The sequence below is a fragment of the Pelophylax lessonae genome (assembly GCF_965119305.1).
Source record: "Pelophylax lessonae genome assembly, chromosome: 4".
NCBI lineage: Eukaryota > Metazoa > Chordata > Amphibia > Anura > Ranidae > Pelophylax > Pelophylax lessonae.
The window spans coordinates 303,269,192-303,286,411 of NC_138771.1; the positions used below are offsets into that span (position 1 = coordinate 303,269,192).

The following is a 17,220-nucleotide window of genomic DNA, read 5'->3' on the forward strand; positions in this document are numbered from 1 at the left end:
CAAGTGGTCGGCTTCTGTTGGACCAGTTGCCGTACACAAGGGCCAAGTATCAACCATTTTTTATTGAACCTGCCGATGTCGCCCAGCATTCAGCCCGTGTGTACGGGGCTTTAGGCTAACACGGAGGGGCATTAAGAGGCAGAATAAAAAGCACCAAATGCCCCTTAGAAGCAGCTATAAAAACATCCAGTGTGTATGAGGTCTAAAGACTTTTATATAGGTATCCACATCCAACTGCTGGAAGAAAAAATAATACATCCCCATGCTGATGGAGCAAGCTGTGGTGATATAGAACAACACTTTGGGATTAATGATAAGCTTTGAGGTATTTCCTAGGTCCTTTATGGCTCCGCAGCTCAGTCTGTGGTTATCAGTTTCCCTCCAACACAAAAGGCAAGAAATTGTATGTTTTCATCATTGTCTGGCTTATGGTCATACTACTACAATAGGAACTATATGAATTAAGCATCCTCATCAGCTCCCGGAGAAGTACTGGAGAAAGTTCCCGGAGAAAATGTGTTGGGCTCAATCCCATCAACAAGCAATGATAAAAGTGAATGTTGTATACTTTTGTACTTTTGCAAGTATAATCCACTTGTGTTATGAGATTGTATTTCAGCCTTGCATTTTTATGGTTGGAAAAAAAAATGAATATTATGCTGATAAAATGATTGGATTTTAGTTTGACACATGTTTGACTTCTATACAATACCTTTAAAATCCCAAATAGTTACGTTTTTAGTTGTTTGTGTATTTCTTTATTAATACCGGATCACAGCTGCCACCTCTATTACACCCGTCACTACAATATTGTTGACCTTCCCCATAAATTATTAATGGAGATATACAGGTCATATAGGTGAAATATGATAGATCAAATTGATTTTACATTTTGGCCCACTTGTAACCAATAACAATAACAACCAATAGCAATCAATAAACCGGCAGTAACTTGGTGAAGCAATGACATTTTAGCAAATTTTTTGTTCACTGGTAAGGTGACTATGAAGGTTTGTTGTTTAATGCGTCTTAACTGAACATCTGTTCAGTGAATCAAAAAACTCAGCCAATGAGTGACTCATGTATTCTTTAGTTTGGATATCCTTTAAACGTAACCTGTTACTGACCTGATGTAATAAACTTACTGTTTTGTCTGGGATTTTGATGAAATGCTGATTGCAAATCTGCCTGGAACCTATTCATGCTGAACTATTGGTGATGCACCATGTGTACATTTTTTAAACACTTCCCAGGTTAAAAGACACAACTTTATTCACAGTTTCCAGCAGTCTGCTTTTATGATGAACACTGTAGCCATTTTTTAACATTAAGCTGTGGTGACTTATAATTCTAATAATTCACCTCAATATGGGCTAAAAGTGGATGTAAACCTCTGGCAAGAAATATGAACAAAGCATATGGCTCTGTAGTATGTACTTGTCTCAAGCCAGAACACTAAGGGTTTGATTTACTAAAGGCAAATAGACTGTAGACTTTGCAAAGTGCAGTTTCTCCAAAGCTTAGTAAATGGGGAAAAGCCTCACTTTGCAAAGAATACTAAATCAAGTGCAAGGAAATTTTAATAAAAAACAGCATTTTTGCTGGAATGTGATTGGATGATGGGAGTCATCAGAGCTTCTGCTCATTTACTAAGCTCTGGAGCAACTGCACTTGCAGAGAGCAACTGCAATTAGCAAAGTGCACAGTCTATTTGTCTTTAGTAAATCAACACCTAAGTTTCACTTCTGTCTGGTGCCATGTTCCTCTGCTATCTGCATGAGTTACTTCTGACAGGTTTTCTTGACATCAATAGGTAAAAAAAAAAGAGACAGGAGAGGGACCTCCAGCACACAGCCTTTGATTGACAGCCTTAGCTCTGTTCCTGTGTGCTGTGTGAAGGGGGTGTGTCCCTTCCCTCCAATAAGCTTTCACTGAGCTCCGTGGAGTGTAATGGCCCCTCCTGCTTTCTAAAAGCTCAGACAAATTGTAGACATTCTGCACTTCGAACAGCTGTAGAGATGAGAGGGCTGCAGATAATTAGGTACAACTTATGCAGAAGGATTTGTTTAATCTCTGTGTATCCCCTGATCGGTCACTTCACTGGGTATCGCATCAAAAGGTTGCCGTGTAGTTTAGGCCCTTACCCCTATGAGAATACCAGCAAAAATTGATAGAAAAAAAGGATGGGGCTTTGCGGGCCAGTGGTAGTAGAAGGATCAGACGCAAAACCAGTTTATAAAACCAAATAACATTTTATTAGTTTATAAGGTAAAAGGCATGGACTACCATGCATATTTTGTATAAACAGACTAACATACAAAGTTATTAAAATCAATCAAGATGAGTCATTCACATTATAGAAATACATCCCGTGAGGGAAACAAAACCAAAAAGCCTGTGTAGGATGGAAGGTAGGTCTCAAGGTGGAATGCGGTCAATGTAGGTCCCCAGCAAGCCGACGCGTTTCGCTCAAGGCTTCCTCAGGGCCTGAGAGACCATGACAGACCGGTATTTCTATAGATAATATAAAACATGACAGGGTAAGTATTAGTCACTTATAAGTCCATTAGCAACTCATCAATAACATTATTATACATTATTACAAGTGGTTCTGGTTTTGTACTGACCCTTATTGGTAATGACTCAAAGAGGTGACAAAGTTGTGGGTATATGGAAGGGTTTACAACCACTTTTAAGCCAAACTCCAAGCAAGCAGTTAAATAAACATAGGAAAAACACACATGGGTTTTTTTTTTTTTAATCTGCCTCAGAATATGCATTTTATTGCAGCTATTTTTGTTATTCAGGCACTCCTGACAGACAAAACATATATTTAACTACTACAGCAGCAGCACAGCCTGGTGAAGATCACCTGATAAAACATAACCCTGGCCTGCTGATTGAATAGTGAATGGGCAGCAGTATGTTCCTTTAAAATGTAGTAAACATCTGCTGGACTGCTTTGATGTAATACATGTCTTTAAACAGACTTTTTACACACTTCAGTAGAGACCTATTCTGATTGCTGAATTCTTCCAACTCCACCAGTCTAACCCAGGGAGATCTGACATTTTCTTCCAGACATTTATGCAACTGTAGCAGACAGTTGCACACTTTATTTGAATTGTTCTCTCTCATTTTACTGGTCTTTCAGTGTGCCTAATGATGACAATACTCATAAAAATCATCTGTCTTACATTCATATTTTTTATATTCATATTTTTTCTTTCTTCTTCAAAAGCCAGGGAAAGGTTTTGGAAATAAACAAAAATAGGTGTTCTATCGGGTTGAGGACAGGGCTCTGTGCAGGTTGGTCAAGTTCTTCCACACCAAACTCGCTCATCCATGTCTTTATGGACCTTGCTTTGTGCACTGGTCCAAATCATTTGATGGAGGGGGGATTACTGTGTGGGGTTGTTTTTCAGGGGTTAGGCTTGGCCCCTTAGTTCCAGTGAAGGGAACTCTAAAGGAATCAGCATACCAAAACATTTTGGACAATTTCATGCTCCCAACTTTGTGAGAACAGTGTGGGGATGGCCCCTTCCTCTTCAAACATGACTGCACACCAGTGCACAAAGCAAGGCCTGTAAAGACATGGATGAGCAAGTTTGGGGTGGAGGAACTTGAGTGGCCTGCACCTTTCCCGATAGAACACCTTTGGGATGAACAAGAGAGGAGACTGTGAGCCAGGCCTTCTCACCCAACATGACCTGACCTCACAAACGTGCTTCTGTAAGAATGGTCAAACATTTCCATAGACACGATCCTAAACCTTGTGGACAGCCTTCCCAGAGGAGTTGAAAGTGTTATAGCTACAAAGGGTGGGCCAACTTAATATTAATTCCTACGGACTAAGACTGGGATGTCATTAAAGTTAATAAGCATGTAAGGGCAGGTGTCCCAATACTTTTGGCAGAATAGTGTACTTCTACTGCAGAACTATTTTCTGTCAGCCAGCATTATTCAATGTCTTCTGGGCTCAAGTCATCCTTGACCCACCCCAGCCTGTAGACAGTGAAAGGAGAAGTAGGACATTGATGAGCTCATTTCTCGGTCACTCTGCTTTCTCTTTCTATCAGCATGCTTCTTGTCAGCACATATTGGCTTCATGTGCTGCCCCTTCCCCTCACATTCCATTCCCACTGTACAGGGACAGCAATAGGCTGATACTAGGTCAAATTCAGGTACTTACATTGCATTCACTTGTAGGCGGTTGATGTCTAATAGAGTGGGCCATACCTGCATAGAAAAAGCATTTTGGTGCCAATTGCTATCAACATTAATGTAAGTCAAAAAGTTTTGTCTTTTTCCTTTTCCTAGGGCCCATTCTATCTTAACTCATCCCTGCTTCTATAGTTTTGTGGCAGCTCACTGCCAGCTTATGTCATGCAAGACATTTAATAAACTCTACAGGTACAACAGTGCAGACAGAAGGCTAGAGGAGCATGTGGTCCATATGGGAAATTCTGTGTTGACTGCATCTTCCATTTAAAACAAACAGTTAAAAAAATAGATGCATATGCTCATTCTCCAGTATTAGCATTCCGAGTCTTTTGCTTCACTTCAGCTATACAACTGTCAGTTCAATTGTTTCAACTGAACAGTTCAACTGCCTTACAAATATCAGTTCTAATGGTTAAAATGAATGCATGTTTTCACATATCGTTTTAAAAGGATCACAATAGTACATTTACCTAACTCCCCTAAAGATCAACAAGTATCAAGTATAACATGATTTTTTTTCCATCTTCTGGGCATGATCTGCCTTTAATCAACAACTTTTATTGATGATGTTATTAATTTTATCATACGTTTCCTTTTCCACCAGGCAAGCCAGTAGGGTATGGATACAACAGTCGACGTTCTCATCACAGAGGAATTGTGGATGAATGCTGCTTTCAAAGCTGTGATCTGAGGAGGCTAGAGATGTACTGTGCTCCTATCAAGCCAGCAAAGTCAGCACGATCTGTACGTGCTCAACGTCACACTGACATGCCAAAAGCCCAGAAGGTAATTTAGCATTAATGTGAAGGTGGTCTCAGACAGGTGCTATGGCCTTCTCAGGCTAAGGTTGCATAGAGCTTCTCATGCCTCCAGTGGTATAATTAAGCATCAAAGATTTCTAATTCTTTACCCTAACTGCACTTTTTCAGTTTAAAAGTCAGAAACGCTGAGAAAAGTTTGGATTATGTTATACAGTACATTCAGGGATTTTTGGAAAAAGGTTTTCCCATCTGTCAGGAAATCAGAAATCCCTCATATGTCCAGAGCACTCAGGAAAATTATAATGATTTTCAGTCAACTTTATTTTAATTTTCTGACAGTTAAGGGTTTTAAACGGCTCGCTTTTGATCTATACTGTATGTACAATCTTTTTTTAAGAAATAATAATTTATTACACAATCAAGCGTTTTCATGATACCAATATATAGCTTAAGAGAGAGGACAGCTGCCACTGTCTGCCCTAAAATTTAGTTTAGTTGAAACACTCAGACATAGCTGTTCTATAAGATATGAGTCACTCCTGTGACTCATTTACTGGCATATGTAAATTGCAGCTTAAGATAAAAATTCTATAAACAATGAGATTATTTCAACAAAAGGGCAAAATGAGGGAACATTTGGCTCCAACCCCTGAAAAGGAGAATATAAAATATTAATATACAGTTTTTTTTTTTTTAATCCTGACCAAACTGACCAAGATAAACAAAAATCCTGACCAGCACTACACATTCCCTTCAAAGAAAAGGGGTATCTTTCTTGATATATATATATACACATATATATATATATTTATATATATATATATATATATATATATATATATATATATATATAATATAAAGCTAGGGTAACTAGGGTTGAGCTTGGGGTTCTGGCCAGTTTCATGGTCGAGTGAACCCAAGCTGTTCGCATTTTGCCAACTGAGTAAACTAATTGAGCAGATTTAGCCAGTTCATTCATCCGCCTGTAGCAGCTGGAAGTCATTAATTTAGTGTCAATATTACTACTGCCACTAAACAACTGCTTCTGGCCACCTGTTTGATAGGTTTTTAAATTCTTTCAAATTGTAAACAAATCGCGGGGCATCAAGGGTGACGTCATTGTCCAAAAATGATCACGACCAGCATCCCCAGCCAGTTTGTTAACAATCAGCTACCAGCTGGGGAGCTGTCATTTGCAGCAAGAGTACAGCAGGAGAGAATCATTGCCACATGTTGTTGTATTTGTATAGGTAGGTCAGTGGAATGTCTTGATTGACGATTGATCTACATCACTGGTTGATGTGATTGACATTAGATTTACACTGTGGGGCTACATAATTAAATTTATTTTGTCACTTTTTTAGCAAATGAGTAACAAGAGGTACTATGTTCCCTGTTTTTATTCATGTAGGCAGGGGTCGGATATCTGGAGGCATCCTTTTTCTAAAGGGGGTTTCCAGATTCCAATAAGTCCATTTCAAACCCCAACATCAACTGAGCCAGGGATGTTGGGATGAGGCCCTTGTCACCTTCAACAAAGTATACAGTTCAGGAATTTTGACTTTGCTTGTACCTTTTTTGTTCCAGGTTAGTGATTCCAAATGTACAGTAGATATCCCAGAGAAAATCAGACACTAGCACTTTCAGGAGGAGATCAGCGATGATAGGCTACATACTTGGCTCAGCACAGGTTTGCTTGAAAGAGGCATTAAAGTATAAAAATATGTTAAAAACATTTAAGGCAAAACATGCAGTTTTGCTATTTTAGCAAAGCCTTTTTGTATTGGAATCACTTCATAGAAGCATGGGTGAAGGTGAGTCATTTCAAAATTAGCTTAATGCAATTTATTTGAGTACTTTATTTCTGTTTAAAAAAGAATTGTGATTCCCAATAAAACCTATGCTGAGCTGATGTAACTAAACTTAATAAATGTAAGATGCCATTTTTAAATAATTGGTGGGTCTGTATGCCTGTGTAGTTATACTTGTTTACAAATGGTTGGCATGTGACAGGTTTACAATGAAGGATTGAATTAGGAAGGGGGTAATGTTTTACATATAAACTACTGCAAAATATATTAAAACATAAAAGCAGCAAATATCATTTAAAAAAAAACAAAGCAATTCAACTGCAAACATATTTTTCAACTACAAAGAGTAGTAAATTATATGCAGTAATGAAAATAACACATGAATTAACCCTATAGACCAGGTTTATTCAATTAGAGTTTATCCAAAGGTTGCTAGGGGTTCTTTAAAGTGTGGATGACTGTTTTCACATTTGATGGTGCTTGCATAGTTCTGGGACCAATGCCACTTGTAAGAGCCAAGCGGCATGACACCAATATTCTTTTTTCTTTCTATAAGTGTGGTATTCTACGCACCACTGTAAGGGGGACATTCTTCCCACTGACTGTTTGGCCAGCTTCTTTCAGAGGAGCATGCTGGAAAACCAGCAACTGACTGGCTCCTGATCTGCGCTCTCAGTCAAGGATGGAGAGCGCTTATCAGAGTGTTCTGGCAGGGGGGGCCATCCCTCTTTTAGAACACAACAGCTCAGCAGGGGAGATCCCTATACTAATGTGGGATCATTAGTACAGTGGCTCTGACCGAAGCGGTCAGCTTTTTTTCGTTCAGCTGATGGGTTGAACGAACAAAAGCTAGTACTGTGTACTAGGCATAAGAAAGAAGAGCAGCCCAATATAAACTTGAAGGAGCCGCTTCAACATGTTCAATCTTACCACTGGATTCTGAGTGGTAGCCAAAGGAGAAGTCTACCTTAGTCTTTACCAATTGGAACAAAGCTCTTCGGATATAAGTGGCAAATCTTGGCTGAAATCACATGGTGTGTGAGCGTAAAAATCTGATGATCTGCGATCAAACAACAATTTGGCCCAGGAAAAGAATTTGACTTTCAAATAAGCATTTTTTTCATTAGACCATACAGTCCTTTCTTTCATTAATTTAAATTCTAACCTCACAAGTCCCAAGATGGGACTTGATATCTGTAAAGAAGATTTTGATTTTGTCTGAATGATTACAAACACACACACACACATAAAAGAGCAGAGCCCAAAGTGTTTGACTAAGGCCAGCCATACACGGAGAGACTTTTTCTCGATTTACCCATCAACATAGACAGTGATGATGTGGAAATACCTCCTGTGGGGCCATTGTCCTCCCCCGACACAAAGACAGTGATTATTGCTAGCAGCTATAGCAGCTGCTAGAGATAATTGCAGGTAAAATCTGCGATCGATCAACTTGGTACATTCAGCCTGCCCGTACACGTTTCAAATCTTAGCCGGTTCCTCTTGAACCAGCCGAGATTCAAACCATGTATGACCTGCCTAAGTACTTATGGGGTCCATCTGAGTATTGCTTTCCTCAAAATCCCTCAAGGATCTAAGGCTGACCATACATGTTCACTCATCTTGTACAATTTTCCTTTAGATTTACCAAGAAACATTTAATATTAGGTCAAAACTAAACAACTTTCAATTGTATCCATTTAGGCAGGCCCTTCCACTACATAGTTTAAGATAAATCTAAAAGAAAAATTGTACAAGAAAATTGAACATGTATGGCCAGCCTAACTTACTGAAAACGGAGGCCACTTGAAGCCATTGAAATAGCTCATACATCAACTTCAAAGGACACCTTTTTTTGTACAGTTTCCTAAAACTAAAATTCAAGTGCAAAAACTGATGTCTTTCTTTAACCAAAACAAATCTGCACTAGTTGGAAATGTGGAATTCCAAATAAGAACCTCCAGGTTCTTTCTGATGTACTGTACACCAATGTAGCCTATGCTTCAGGTGAGAGAAAAAAGGTACTCCAAACCATGAGAAGTTGCTGTGCTTAGTACCAGTTCAGTAACAATGTGCACAATCAATTGACAAATCTCTTGCTTGAGCACCTCAGACAGTCTCCAAAATAGACTGGGAAAAGTCTGGGAAATAAGGGTGGTGCCAGTTAGCACAAAGGATTAAAAAAAGAATGGTTGTGAAAATAATAATTCTTCTCATGCCAAAATTTCTCTCAAAACCAAGTCAGTGACACATTTCTGTCACAATCCAAGAAATGCTCACAGTTAATACTCTTGTTTATGGATGCAACTGTCCTTTACAGCAAATAATTACTCTGGGTAAATACGTAGCAACCCCCAAAGCTTCCTTCATCCAATCTTTGCAGTTCCAATGAGGCTGTAGGACCATCCTAGCAGGATAGTATTTGCCCGGTTGATGATCATTAGAAAATCGAAAGATTGCTTGAGGACTCTGTTGTGCTGCACAACAGGATTTATGGTTCATTTCATGAATACCAAAGCCATTGATGGAGGGCCCCATGAGCATTTTGTTTCAGTGGAATGACTTGCTCTGTGAGTTTTTGGCAGGATCACAATTCATTAATTTTTACTTTAAAAGAAACGAAGGGATTTATCTCAGTGGAAAGAAAAAAGTTTGCAGTTTGCTTGAGGTAAAGACTCAAAGTGCCTTGTTTGGGTATGATATCTGATCTTGTTGCTGTGACACAGAGGCTAGGCATTTCACTTAAAAAGGAGCAGGATAGCAATAGACCTTTGGCCTACATGAGTAAAACTTACAACATACAACTGGCCATGTTACCAGGGTAGATGACATTTTACACTAGACAATTCCTCCTTAACATCTTCCAACTGGCCTTAGCAGACGACAACCATTATAGCATCACTGCTAAGGCTCCGTTTTGTAGTTACATCTCAGAAACTCACTAAAATGCTGTGTTATAGAAACAAAGCCTTGGCAAAATTGCAAGACTTAAGAGCCAAATGATAATACACAATGAAGCCCACCTCATTATTACCTGTCAGGTTCCAGTTTCTTACCAGTCCCCAAAGCCAAGCTCCAAGGAAGCCATGATTTGCATAAACTTCCCTGAAGATAACTAACTAGCCTGGATTTCATTTGAAATTGACTGCTGTATACTATTAGAAGGCATGTGTGATATAACCCAGCAGTTCTGGATGCACAGTTAGCCAACGGGGAAAAAGATTGTTTTGTTTGAGTCCATTCACACTAATACGACTTGTCAGGCGACTTGTCAGCCTGACAAGTCGCGGACCGTCGCGGTCCTTTGTGTGGTACAGGAACGGTTCTAATAGGAGCGACACAAGTCGCTCAGACTTAGAAAAAGGTTCCTGTACTACTTCGGGGCGACCTGGAGCGACTTGCATAGACATTCTTTTTATGAAGTCCGTGCAAGTCGCGCCGAAGTCGCGCTGCACGCGACTTCACAGGTCGCCCCCGAAGTTGTGCCGCTTCAGTGTGAATGCGGTGTAAGGTGCAGAGTTGATAAATGTTTGCAGCAACAAGTAGAAAAAGGCTTGGCCAACAGCAAGCAAGGAGATAAGGAGAAAGGACTTCTAAAAATGGATATCATACACTTGGACCTGAATATACACATTCATGCTGTCTTAGGAGACGCAACATTTCCATTTGTGCTGCCTCTACTGTTTGGGACTGTTTATTGTTTCATTTTATAAATATTCTTTATCTCAACACATACATTGATGCATACTAGTAATACTCTGTGTAACAATTTTTAATGTATGTGTATTACAGGAAGTGCATCAGAAGAATGCAAGTAGAGGGAACACAGGGAGCCGAAGCTTCAGGATGTAGATCCTGTTACCACTCAAAGTCTTGAAGAATGAATGTGGCATGTGCAGGATGTAATACTGAAAAGTTAAATCAAACAGGGAAAGACAACACTTCTCTCAATCAATGGGCATTCAACCTCTGAACAATACAATTCCACACGCTGTTGATGTGCATTCCAACCAGAATTATAACAACTCACATAACTGAACTAGTGCTCTGTAATCTTTCACCTGTTAAACATGTCCTGCACAAGCATTTGTTTTAATAGCCTGTTTCCCCTAGAGGTCCAGAATAAATGGCCTTCTTGATTGCACTAAAATTAATCAATGTTTTTTGGGTACTGGAGGCCTGACCCAGATTTGTCTGAGAGTTCCTTATATTTGCACTTCTCTTCCTGGGCTGTTTAGTATCCAGTGTCCTATAACATTGTTTGCCTGACCTTCTGTATTTGCACACTTTGATTTCCAATAGAATTAGAAGAAAAGATGTATTTTCCCTTTCCTGATGTTCCCGAATTCCCACCATTCTCTGAGTATGGGTTGGGTTCATACATTTCACAAAAAAATGGCTGAATTTATCCACCTATTTTTGAATATAATAAGATACAGCAGTTAAACACTTGTCTAGGCTCATAAGTCACTGATCTATCTTGGTAACAAGCTAGTTATTTGTCCAGTGGTAAACATTTGTGTTCAATCAAAGTAGTAACCTGTATATCACTAATGCACATATATAATTAGGTATGTAGAGCTGTAAAATAGTACAATGGTGCTACCGTATGTTGCAGTGAGTGTTGTGTGATGATCTGGTCAATAATGCTAACTGGTAAAAGCAAACATATTTTCTATAGGCTAATACTGTGGCCTTATTGCTGTATTTGACATTTAAATCTAAGTAAGCTAGTAAGTAGACTCAATGCCTCAACGTAGTTCGATTTTTGAAGTTTAGAGTTGCACCTTTTTTTGTTAAGTACAGAACCTTATTCAATACATTCAAATAATCACGTTACATGTTTTTGGAAAGATGACCGCACTATTGATCAGCATCCCCTAAAACTATCTAAAGTGAAATTTGATGATCTGTGGTTGCTAGCTTTCAATACCACACACAAATTCTGCTAAGGTTGTAATTAATGTTAAAGTGTACCTCTGAGGAAGAATAATACATTTCCCATTCCTAACACAAATCAACCTCTTTTTTAATGCATGCTTATCTCATCCTACACAGGTTGCTTCCGCACTGATACTCCTGCAACTCCAAGATCCTAGGGCCAGAAGAAACTGATTTGGGTCCTCCTCTTTAAATTATTAGTTAAAATCTCACAAACAATAAAAATCTCACATGTAGTTGAGCCCAAAGCTGGCCATACACCAGCATATACGCATTGGAAAATAATTTTTGGGAACATTTGTTAAATTTTCTAATGGTTAGTAGGACTAAATCAAAGTTTATTTTCTACCATAGTGGTAAGAAAGTTCAAAGAAGCAGGATGGAAAATAACGACATTCTAACTGTGAATGTAGTTTTTGTTTGGGGAAAAATTGTGCTTTTTGTATTGCAACCTGTTTCATGTGCCTGGAATTCTAATCAAAAAGAATGTTCTGATGAACAATTTTTCTATGAACTTTCGAAAGAAAATCCAAATGTGTATGGGCAGCTTTAAAAGCATGGGGATACATTTAAGATTTTAATCACTTGTGAGCAAGAGAGGACTACCTCAGCCAAAATCAATCCTGTTTTCATCATTCAGGTGTTGATTTGCAATGCCTCCATCCTCCCTGTATTTTTCATTTGTAAAAATAAAAAACTGATGAAAATTGCATTAGTGTAATCAAACACAAAGCCCAGAGCGCTCAGAGATAGAGTTGAAAAACACTGGGTTACCCGCCGAACGCTCATTAATGTTATAGAATCAAAGGTGGATGTCTGAGCTCTATAATGTTTTATTTATCCAAATTAAAACACCTTTACAATAAGTATATTTGAGAAATTTTCCTAGGTACCTTTATGTATTAACTACTTGCCGACCGCCCGCGGCAGGTATACTTGCGGCAGGCTGGCTCAGCTGCGCGAACCGCTGTACCTCCCCCCACTAGGCAGTGGGGAAGCCAATCCATGGGGCCGGCAACCGCGATTGCCCCCGGGCACCAGCGATCGCTCCCCATAGAGAGAGAACGACAGTCTGCTGTTGTAAACACACCAGACCATTGTTCTCTCTGGAATGAATACAGAGCACCTGTGATCCTCCTGTTTAGGATCAAAGGTCTCTGTGTTGATTCCACAAGCCCATCCCCCTCACAGTTAGAAAACACCCCCTAAGCATACACTTAACCCTTTGATTGCCCCTGAGTTAACCCCTTCCCTGCCAGTGTCATTATTACAGTAACAGTGCAAATTTTTAGAACTGATTACTCTAGTAATGTCACTGGTCCCCCCCAAAACTGTCAAAAATGTCAGTTAGGGGTCCGATCTGTCCGCCGCAATGTCGCAGTCATGCTAAAAATCGCAGATCACCGACATTACTAGTAAAAAATAAATAAATAAAAATGACATAAATCTTTCCCCTAGTTTGTAGATGCAATAACTTTTGCGCAAACCAATCATAATACGCTTATTGCAATTTTTTTTTACTAAAAATATATAGCAAAATACAAATTTGCCTAAAATGATGAAAAAGTTTGATTTTATATTGTATTTTTTGTGGAATATTATAGAGCAGATAGTGAGAAATATAGTTTTTTCTTTTTCAGAATTGTCGCTCTTTTTTTGTTTATAGCACAATAAATAAAAGTCACACATGTGATCAAATACCACCAAAAGAAAGCTCTATTTGTGGTTAAAAAAAAAAAGACATCAATTTTATTAGGGTACAGCATTGAACGACTGTGCAATTATTCGTTAAAAATAACGCAGTGACAAATCGCAAAAAATGGCCTGGTCATTAAGGGGGCAAAACCTTCCGGGCTGAAGTGGTTAAGGTAGCAAGCAACCAAGGCTTTTGTGCTGATATAATGGAATACACATTGAAGATCATTTATAGTATCACTACAAACCAGGATATTAAATGTATGCAATTTGATTATACGTTCATTTTTTTTTTTTTTTTTCTCTAAAAACCACAAAATGTATAGAGACTTTTTCCTCAGCAGTTACATTCTGTCTTTTTCTAAGTAGAAGTCCAGACCTATTTCCTCTTCACACTGAAAGATATTTGTCAGCATCAGAACTGGGGGGAAAATGGTTAGTAATAGCTAATTCATAACAAACCAAATGAAAACAGTCCTTCTCCGAGAGGGTCCTGTCATAGCATTTAAATGATTGCTTGGGTCAACTTGCAGAAAAGTTTCTGTATAGCATTTAACAGTTTTGTTGCGCTTAATTTGTACAGCAGATGTCAGAAAGGACAGATCCCTAGAGTCAACTTACGTCAATCCATTGAATCATGACCCATGTTCCATATGTGGCTTAAAAAGGAGGAACTTTCAGTTTATGGGAAAGACGCTGCCCATTTGTACATGCTAAAAGTATTACAGTTATTGATTTTGGAGTTACTAAAAGTCCTGTAATCTCTTCAGCAAATTTTTAAAATAAACTTGTCAAATATGAAGAAAACACAATTAGAGTTATGTAGTACTACAGGCACCTTTATAGACGAATACCCATACAAACATTTTAAACAGTTTTATAAAAAATTTCAGTCTACAATATCATTTAGGAGAGCTTCACACAATAAACTAAACTTCATACCCCCAATAAGACAACTCTAAGTAGCAACATGGAAGCATCACCAATAGACTTTACATTTTCTGGCATTGCAGCAAATCCATTCAGACATATTTAGGCAGTCATCTCCCTGTTTGCCATTATATCTAATCAGATTTGCCCTAACAACGTGACAAAGGCAATACAATGAGAAAATACCTGCCTGTGACAATGGGGTGGGCGGAGATGATTTGATGTTACTGCATACAAGCATCTGAAGCAATGCACTGCATATTATAAGAAAATTTAACATCAGAGTTATGTTAAATCCTTATGTCTGGGAGATGACTGCACTTATACCATTTTAAACCAATTCATAGTTTTAAACCTCACTGTATCAATGAACGTGTGCAATGTTTTATTTTATAGCTATAGACCAGTTAGACTTATAATAAAAGAGCCTTTGCTCAGATCAGGTAGAATTAGGCTACTGTTAAATTATTACTTTAGTACCTTTAAAGGGCTGGTGGTATCCTCACACAGCATGGTTCATTTAGTTGTTAAATTGACCCTATGGGGTTGATTCACTAAAGGTATTCAACGTGAACACAGGTTCACCCTATTAACCAACATTCACTTTTCAAAGTAAACATTCATTCTGCTAAGTGAACAGCCTTTTCTTTGATAAATCAACTCTATTGTGTCTGCAACCAGGTGGATCTATCTCAGCCTTGCACATAGAGAATAATTATCCATAATTATAAGCCCTTATTCATACAGACTTATGTACAATAGTGACCAGTGAAATAACAATGTTGTGCTGTTATTCCTCCAATTTAGCACATTTAAAAAATAAAAAAAAAATTTGGGATTCACAAACCCTAAAGGAGACCTTTTCTCAGAAATAGTCTTAGCCCTTTTCTCAAAAAACTGAACTGTGCCTTTATTGAAAACACGTCCATTTGATATATGAAGACATTTTCAGAAATATTAAGGGCAGGTTATGCTAAAATTCTAGGGGCAACCAAGGCTGATATATCTTTTTTTCTACTCTTTTTTTTCTGGCAAGGAAAGTCTGGTAGAGAAAGCTAGGGTGTGTAAAAAAAAAAAAAATGCAAAAGCTATAAAGATTTTTGTAAAAGTGTTCTAATTTGTGACGTACACCCCCATGTCTCCTGCAGACTGCTGTCACAGCACAGGAAGGAAAATGTATCATTTAAGATGTCATTGGAAATGGTCAGAAGAACTTATCAAGGCTTGGATTTCCACTTGGGGATATTTCTTTAGATGTCTTGGGAAATTTCCCCCTGAAGACACAGACCGTAATAGAAACCCAACAGGGGTTCTGCTCTACCCTATTCAAATTCAGAGAAAATTTCAACTGGAATTATTTTTTAATGTAATGGCATTACATTAAAAAAAATAAACTTTTTGTTGTGATTCACAAACCCTAAATGAGACCTCAGAAATAGTCTTAGCCCTTTTCTCAAAAACGGAACTGTGCCTTTATTGAAAACACGTCCAATAGATATATGAAGACATTTGCAGAAATATTAAGGGCAGGTTATGCTAAAATTCTAGGGGCAACCAAGGCTGATATATCAGTATGATCATTCATATTTTCAATTTCCAGTTGTGCTCAATTAAACAGTACATTGAATATGTAGCAGATTTGCTTTTACCAGTTACTTTACTGACCAGGAGTGGTAAAGTGGTGCTATTGATTTTTTAATGAAGTACTTGACTAAAATATAATAAAGCATATTAACTATATATTTTTAAACCTAGGAAACGACAGTCTTTGTTTAAACTGATTTCGCTTGAATTGTTTTTTATGTCATATATTTTAAACTCTGTGCCATCTAAATTTTAATATTGTCATCCTAATTAATGTGTCTGCTGGAACCAAAGCTTTGAAAAAAGGTTCCCAACATTATATGTACATGTGTAGACTTAAATGTCTAAATGCAAGACCATAAGCTGTGCAAAAGACAGTTTTTGCCTTTGTAGGTATTTTTTTTTTTTTTTTTTTACTTTTTTTTGTTAATTAGTGCTGACCAACCTTACTGCACTTTATGAGATATATTTGGAATAGTATGTCATTTTTGTGGCAAACTGGTAAAAAATACAGATCACTTACATTGATTGTCTTGTATAATCTCTTCATTACCTGCAATGATCACTAGAGAAAAGTTTTTAAAGAACAAATGTATTTTTGTGCAGTTATCCTTTAATTTAACAACTCCACAAACACACACACACACACACACCAAGGTCTTATACTCACTTGTCCAGGCTTCTGTATAATTCACATGTCGTGGATCATTTTTTTGTGCATTCATGGAAAAATTACATTCAGTCCTACAGTGAGGCTGTATGTCATATATCACAACAGTAGGAAGTATCTCCAAAGGAATGAATGAAAATTTCAGGGCATGAGAAGAAGTAAAGGACTTGCAAGATAGTTTGTAGTTGTAGCTGAGTGAACTGCTGTATTTTGGCCTAGGCCAACAAGGCCTAGGCCTAGGGCGGCACTTTGAGGGGGGCGGCAAAAAAGCCCCCCCCCCCGCATGAAAAACAAAAAAAAACCCGATCCGTTCTGTGAGTCCCGTCTGCTTGTCTGCTCCTGCCGCCTCTTTTACACACACAGTCCCCAGCTTTCAGCAGTGAAGGGGGCGTACGTACTTGCTAGGGAGGGAGGTGTACGTACTTGCTAGGGAGGGAGGGACTGACACCCCCATAGAGCTGCCAGTGACTGGCCAGATCGGCTGCACTTCATTCAGTGGGTGGGGGCGGAGCCTGTAGCTCCGCCTATCCTCCTCCTCACGGCATGTAAGGGATACTAACTTCTCCCCAGGGCAGGTCTATATATGTCGAGGAGGAGGAGAGAG

At 38.5% G+C, this 17,220-nt stretch overlaps 1 protein-coding gene across 1 annotated transcript in view; it reads left to right on the plus strand.

The window, feature by feature from the left end:
- The window catches only part of IGF1 (insulin like growth factor 1), a 136,223-nt gene extending 124,514 nt beyond the window's left edge, over window positions 1-11,709 (plus strand). The window contains exons 4-5 of the mRNA XM_082254087.1: window positions 4,829-5,010; window positions 10,589-11,709. Coding sequence (XP_082110213.1) covers window positions 4,829-5,010; window positions 10,589-10,648 — 242 coding nt within the window. The 3' untranslated portion in view covers window positions 10,649-11,709. The remainder of the gene's footprint in view (window positions 1-4,828; window positions 5,011-10,588) is intronic.
- Window positions 11,710-17,220: the final 5,511 nt, after the last annotated feature.